Source organism: Leiobunum rupestre, chromosome 3, assembly GCF_980474605.1.
Source record: "Leiobunum rupestre chromosome 3, qqLeiRupe1.1.hap1, whole genome shotgun sequence".
Lineage (NCBI taxonomy): Eukaryota > Metazoa > Arthropoda > Arachnida > Opiliones > Sclerosomatidae > Leiobunum > Leiobunum rupestre.
The window spans coordinates 9531499-9538996 of NC_143386.1; the positions used below are offsets into that span (position 1 = coordinate 9531499).

Below are 7498 nucleotides of genomic sequence, written 5' to 3' on the forward strand. Positions count from 1 at the left end.
AAACACGCTAACGAAGGGTTGTGTACGAATTTCATTGGACGAGGGTCACTAGCCTTAAAGCTGACTGTTTTACGGGCGGGGGGGGGGAAGACAATTTCCGAATTTTTCCCTTCCGACGGCAGCAGGCGCTAAAGCGTCTAGCCAATGAAAACTGAACACAAAAAAATCCACGACTTTTGACGGGTTGCGTTCTTCTTGTGTGGGGTGTTGTGTTTGTTGCTCCTAGCTGCCAGCGCTCCTACTGAAAGAGAAGAAACTTTTCCACTTATGTTACAAATGTTACAAATTACATAAATACTTTAAACCATATAACGATGGTAGGCCGAATGCTTGGGTGTATATGTTTCCAATATCGGACGACATGGCGCTACATGCGTCGTTGCTCTGAAAGAACTTGGCTAGATTTGGGTCCTGCTGTAGTTTATTCGTTTAAAATGTGATGTATTTTTTAATATTTTATAACCATGAGCAGCAGTACTAATTTCATTTTCTTTAAAAAAAATAACTCCCCATAATAGTGATTTGTAACAATGGCACATTTACATGTATTTCGGAAGATATTAGACAAAAAGGTACAAAATGTATACAAGTATTTTTAAAACATTTCATTAAAAAAAAGGGAGTAATTTATAACATTTCATTGTGAAAAATACTGGTGCTCTTCAATATTTTCCAGTCACGAATGCACGGTGGAGAAAAGTAACGAGAGTTTAAAACGGGCACAGCGTCTTTGTCAACAATAAAAATGTCCTTTTTCAATACGACTACCAAGGCCTAAGCAGCGCGAAATTCGAACTAGATAAGACCACATACGTTTTGGCGTTCAAGTTACTTTTCTTCCTCCGTGTAAACAATAATTCGGGGACAGAAAATGATAAATTTCGGAGGAACATCTACGAACTAAAACAACTAGCCCAAGGCAGAAAGAACACCACCAAGAACGCCTTCATTGTTTGTCTCGAAGAACATAAAATCCTACAGGAAAAATGCGTCAAAGTTTATAAGTGTTTAGTTAAAACGTATGTACATACTAAATTAAAAACTTACAATTAAAAACAAGGCACCCATCAGCGTAGCTTTCATGGTTACGTCCAGGTCCAGAGGAAAGGTAATGCCAAAATGATCGGCGTCGGTGAAGGCTTCTTTTAGTAATCCCGTCCATTGTTTTCTAATTGAACCGATTTCCGTCTCTCCATCCCGACCGTATACCTAAAAGTGTTCAAAATTTAGCCAAAGAAAATAAAACAGATGTACTATTTTCACTGGCGCAATGATAGTTAATTTCCCGACAAATCACAGATGCCTACGCCGCATCAAAACTTAACATTTACCGATTAACGACGTAAAATGTAGAAATTAAATTGCGTAGGGATATTAACTTATTTATAAACTATATTTTCACGATGTAGGCCTAATAGTTTTAGCATATCATTTTAAGACGTATTTCGCTCCGTACTATTTTCTTTCGAAACAAAGTTTCAAATTCACTGACTTTTCCCTGACCACTTATATAACTTTTAAGGCCAAAATTTTATATTTTAGAACTTTAAATTTTACTTCTATCAAACGTTGTTTTTTTTTTACTTTTATTCCCTGACTTTTCTCAAATTCTTAAAATTCCGAGTTCCGGCAACCCTGCGGAACCATATCTCGTAAGAGTATTATGCGCTTCTGTTTTTACGTACTTTAAAGATAACGTCGGAGCAACACCTGCACTGGATACAAGGCCCCTTAATTTTGAAGATGTCCTCCCCGGCGGCATTACGGACAGTGAAGTAAGGACTGCAAAAGCTCATGTCTTGATGGACAGTACCGATAACGTTGCCAGGCGGTGCTGATATTTCCATTTCCTATAATAATAATAATAATCAATAATCAGCTAGGCTAATACCCAAGGCCCAAGCCATCTAAAGGGAAGAAATTGTAGAATCATTTCCGATTAGGGGCTTTTGAATAGTACCTGTCTGAAGCAGCAACACCAACAGCACTGGCACCTTAATGGACGGTTCAAGTGCATGACTTCTTGACCATTGTTATCGAGGATTTTCATGTCGAAACATCTTCCGGGACCGCAACAATTTCGAGTACAGCAATCGGAATCTATTTCGGCGAGGAATTTTATTATCAAACTAAGTGGTACTCGTCAGTGAATGATAGAACTAATTCACCTTCGGCGGCGTAGTAGACCTTTTGTCCCATCGAATTCATGATGGCGTACTTATTGGCAGTTTCGAAACCTATTAGCATCTCCAGAACTTCAACTTTTTGCTTGACGAGTAACTGGTCAACAGCGGTCAGGTACTCCAGCCCAGGCGGGCAGTTGATTGGCACCATCGGAGGTTGCATATTGCCTTCAATGAACACGCGGACATGTCGTGAGCTTATAAGACGTTTGTGAGAATCTCGCGGAAGTTATTCAATGTTAATATTTGAGGCCTTAACTTGTTATATCATAACACGTTTTATAATAAACTAAAGGGGTTTTTAATGCGCGAATGACGAAATGCATGACAGGAAACAGCGAAACTAAGATATGGTAGTGGATGACCAAAGATAGTCTATCTTGAAATGTCGAATTGACGTTTCTTAGTAACAACGACAGGAGACGTCAGTTCTTTCGGTGTATTTCGCGACATTTTAGGGTAGTACTTAGTCTTCTTTGTAGGCCTACTACTGACAAAAAGTAAATACTTTGAGAGGGTATATTTAATACGTTTATCGCGCAGTTATATACCTCCGTTGATAAGATAAATAAAACTAAAGATATCCCACGGAGGTTTTAGAGATCGCGCTGTGACTACCACCCCCTCTTTCTCGCTATCTTTAATTCTTTACCACCACCACCCATACAGATTAATCCGTATAAATATATTATTTCAGGTAATATTTGAAATCTTAGAGAGGGGCGTTTGAAGGTAATATTTCTCATTCTTTGATTAGTCCCTTTATCTCTAAATATTAGGGCAACCGGTACATAAAAAGTAAACTTTCGAAAGGGCAAAATTGGGAGGAGGAAAAAACGGGGGTGGTAATATTGAAGTAACGGTAGAAGACAGGCTTAGTAGGAAATTCAACGCGTCGGTAGAGCGTAATTTCCTAGGGTAAACTTTGGAACGGAAATCCGTAAAAACTGCTCGATAAAACGAGATCTAAAATCATAGATGTCTTCAAATAGGCCTTTTCCTTGGCTCTCAAATTAACAGCTCGAAACTGGGTAAACCCGATTCCCAACTCCAACCATGTGTCTCGCCTCGATGAAATACGGGCGCATGTGTTTAACTACTATTGCGCAACGTTATGTTACTTGTATAGGTTATCGTGTCACTTTTAACGATCTTTTTTCCGCATAGGGATTATATTTATATACGTTTTGCTATCCTATGGTTAAGGGGGAAGAATACAGTAAAAGCCTCTTTTTCGTTTAAGCGGAACGTTCCTGTTTTAACAATTACATAATTGAATTATATTTTCCTTATTAGGCTGAACCTTCCTCTAGTGCTTAAAATAATTTTGAAAATTATAATATTAATAGTTAACGAGATATAAGGTCCTAACTAAAGGGTAGTTTGGGCGCTTGCCCAACTTGTTTAGCTCCGGGTGTCCGAATTAAAACGTAATAACTTAATTACTTATAAATTTAAAATTGTCAAAATTATTTTAGTCACTAAAAAAGAGGCTGTTCTACACTTAAATATTAATTTTATAAGTTAATATACAAAATTAAAAGAGTTCAGCTTGAAATAGCGCGAAAGTAGACAATGGCCACAGTAGTCTTCCCCCTTAAGAGAATTTATACGTAGTGCAGAAATATTTAAAGCTGTTTAAGAATTAACTACATTGATAAGATACAACCGCGTGAAATATTTACGACGATAGTATAAAAGGGTACGTTGAAAACCAGTTTTGTATATGGAAAAAGAACTCGAAAGTAGTGTCTTTGTTATGGGTCTACGCTAAGAAGAAAAAGCATCCCGGCCATCCTTGGGCCCTCGCTGCTTTTGACATTTACAGAAGACTTCCCCTCCACCTCAATCAACCAACTCTGACCTTGAGTTTTATGGGTCTCACCACCCGGTAAGGGAGGGGGGGGGGGCTATAGTTCAGTTGCAAACAGTTTGGAAATGGAGTAAAGTTACTTATATATGGTTACCGTTAAAAACGCGTTTAAAGAAGAAAAGTTCGGTATAATGATAAAAGTAAACATCCAAGTAATCGATAATTACCTTGAGGATAGCCACCGTGGCCCGGCGGCTGAGTCGTTACCGTTACCGACATGGCGAAAGCGAGTTACGTAGCTACTGTAATTAAAAATTACTAAAATCCTACTTTCAATTTAGTAATTGTTAAAAACGCCCGGCGATTGTAAGGATGGTATCGAATTAATGAATTCGCATCGAACAACAGGCGGCTCAAACGCCAGGAAGACAACTGGGAAAATACACGGGGAGACTTTGTAACACCCGCCCCTACATTTGCGAACTGCACCCGACCGTGTTCCCTGGTGGACGGCCTTGGAAACAGCGATAAAAATTGGAAATAGCGCGGCCGAGCTGGGAACGCCCACAAAAAAATCCTAACCCGGAATATACGAAAATAAAATACTTCTAGCGCTTCGGCGGCAGCTAGGAGTAGGGATGTGTTTTTGGTACTCCTAGTCGGCAGTCTCATTTCCTCGAAAATGCTTCGAGCAAAGTTACGAGTAGTTTTAAGATTGACTGTACCCCCTTAGGCTTTGACTAGAATTGTCCGTTGCACTTCGGGCGCGTTCGAAGCGGATGGTTGTACGCCATTGTACCTTCTGGATCCAACGGAGAGCGCGTCCCTTCCTCCCCACCCTCCCTAGTTCCGGAGAAAGGACTTCATTGCAAACTCATCTGGAGCTTTTCAATCCGCAACCAATGTTGTAGTCCAGTTGACAGAGTCTGCGCGAAGATACGTTGAGGAGGAGCGAATTGATGATCCCTTTCTTCAAAATCAACCATAGCATTATATTTACATTTAAGGACGACAGCACCGAGCTATTACAACATCCCACGTAATTTGGATACTTAAGTGTGTATTGAAACTAAAAAATATACTTAATAGTTAGTATCAATTAAAAGACGTAACTTTGTTTAAGAAATTGTTCAATTAATTAAATTGTTTAAGAAAGTGAAAATTAACCAAAAATAATCTTATCAGGAACACTCAACGTTGGGTCCGTTGAGTAAATGCGGTTTCCGGTTTCGTACTGAACGCTTTAACGCGTTTCCGGTTTCGACGTCACGTTCGCAATGAAGTCACAGCATGGATGAGCCGGTTTTTCCGATGATTGGCAACGGTGTGACATCGTAACGAATTTTTTAATCTATTGATATAGAATTATTATTATTATTAACAGAAGTATATAAGATATTTCTTACGAGATAAGTATTAATCTACCGATCTTGCAAATGTTATTTCTCAAAAAATGTTTGGAAAGAAAAAACTGTGTGAAGCCCAGTTCACACTATGCAATTAGTTGGGCTACTTAACTGTTCAAACGGTACAATTTTCTTGCTTACAATTAGTTGGATACAGTAAAATGGCTCATATATTGATTTTCTAGTACTATTTTATCGGGAAAATATGGTTTATCAATAGGTGTAATTTTTACATTTTACATCTTTAAGTAGGGCTGTGCGAGTACATCATCGAGTACTCGGCCTTTTTTGAGGTCGATTACTCGAACTGGACCTCGAATAATTAATTGGAGAATACTCATCGATTACCGAGTACCAAAAAATTGCAGATTCAGGTACCCGATTACTCGAATAAGCTGCTCTCTAAACTCATCGAGTATTTGTTTTTTTCTATCCTCGTTGCTTCAAAGTTCAAAGAGGAGTTTTTACAACTTTTTGGGGGGCAATAAACGGTACCTACAAAGTTGTGAAAACTGTGGTTCATTTAAAATAATGGAATATTTTTCAGCATTGAAAGTTACTTTATGCTCCTTTTAAATTTAATTTCCTAATTACTTGAATAAAACCAGCTCCTAATGAAGTGCTCGATAACCCGATTCGTTAAAGATATTACTCGAAGTTTTTTTTTAGTTTCCCCTTAATCAAGTACTCGATTACTCGACTCGACTTTAATACTACTCGATGAAAATAAAATTAATACTCGTTAACCGACTCGATTGCCTAAAACCACTAATCGCACAGCCCTATATCTATAAGCGAAATAATTTATATTAAAAGGTACATGTTTCATTTCAAAGGCCTAGATGAATACATTTCTTATAGATATATTATAAATATATTATAAATATTATTTATGATATATTATAAATATATTATAAATATTATTTATTGTTTTTTAGTTTAATACCCTTAAATTACATAATATCAATATTAATTTTATTATCATCTCTAGGGTTTAATTATTAAAAAAATATAAAATTTTCCGGTTTCTTGACCAAGAAGGCCAAAGAGATGACACAGCGTTAAGAAATCGGGCTACAAAAAAAGTCTTACAATAGCCCTCGGAAATAAAGTTTTCTTAGAAAACGTTTCTAACGGATGATGCTTAATTCTTTCCTTATCTTATCTGATAATTATTGAAACATTTCAGGAAATAAGAATGAAATTTTGAAAATTATCACAAACCCAATAAAATATTTAATTTCTCAGAACTTTTTTTATTGAAGGTATAATAAATAATTTACATATTTTTCTTTGGTATTACAGTTGATAGACAAAAATATTTGTATGATCATAAGTAACCTTTTACACATAAGTATGACATTTCCTATTCCTACAACGCAAAGTTCTTTAATGATAGTCTGATATGTCAATGACCATATAAATCATTATGGGACTGACAAAGCAATTTACGATTATATTACTTAGGTATTTTCAAATTTGAGATTCTAACTCATTTTTTCTCGTATTAATAGCCATTAAACTAATTTGGAAGTATTTTCGCCAGCAAAGAGAGAATGAAGGGGTTAGTTTTCGGTGACGCGACTTCCGATTACGCAATCACTCTACGACAGACTATCATTAACCAAAATCGTTCAGTGTCCTACTTATGTCTTTATGTTACTTATGGTATGATTAACAATGGTAAAACAAAAAAGTTTTTTTCAAATATTATCCAAAAGGGTTTAAAATATCACCTTTCTTGATGCATAGTTTTTTTGGTAATTCTGCAAAATACTTAAATAAAAAAACCAGGAATCCATACCTCTACTTGAAATGCTTATCGCGGCAGGTTTTCGTCTCGATGTGGCTGACGGTTATTTTGACGTCACTATGTCTGAAAGACTAATGATCAGATTCAAGATGGGGGTCCATATTGGAGAACAATAATCAATTACTGGGAGAACCAAGGTGTTATACGAGGTTTTAATTGGAGTGACCACAGCACGTGAGCGCTGGACCGATAATCACTCCCAAATCCCGCTCTGAGAACGTGGTGCGCAAGGGTTACCTTTAATGTAATTAAGTTGCGTTAGGACTACGCCTACCCAAATGCA

General features: G+C 37.0%; 1 protein-coding gene across 1 annotated transcript; it reads right to left on the reverse strand.

The window, feature by feature from the left end:
* Positions 1-521: 521 nt before the first annotated feature.
* LOC149949432 (phospholipid scramblase 2-like) lies at positions 522-4456 on the reverse strand. Its single transcript, XM_090167775.1, has 6 exons — positions 4224-4456; positions 2169-2351; positions 1961-2100; positions 1686-1850; positions 1048-1209; positions 522-975 (listed from the first exon to the last, which is right to left on the reverse strand). Exons 1-6 carry the CDS (start codon positions 4273-4275, stop codon positions 910-912), a joined length of 768 nt encoding a protein of 255 aa, XP_090023901.1. The 5' UTR covers positions 4276-4456; the 3' UTR covers positions 522-909.
* Between the last annotated feature and the right edge of the window lie 3042 nt (positions 4457-7498).

What these genes read in the sequence shown, in the direction of transcription:
- LOC149949432 (XM_090167775.1), bottom strand. Translation starts at nt 4,275, where the DNA reads ATGTCGGTAACGGTAACGACTCAGCCGCCGGGCCACGGTGGCTATCCT. An exon ending in CCACGGTGGCTATCCTCAAG is followed by an intron (nt 2,352 to 4,223) that starts GTAATTATCGAT and finishes TGTTCATTGAAG; the next exon opens with GCAATATGCAACCTCCGATG. An exon ending in GCTCCGACGTTATCTTTAAA is followed by an intron (nt 1,210 to 1,685) that starts GTACGTAAAAAC and finishes GAACACTTTTAG; the next exon opens with GTATACGGTCGGGATGGAGA.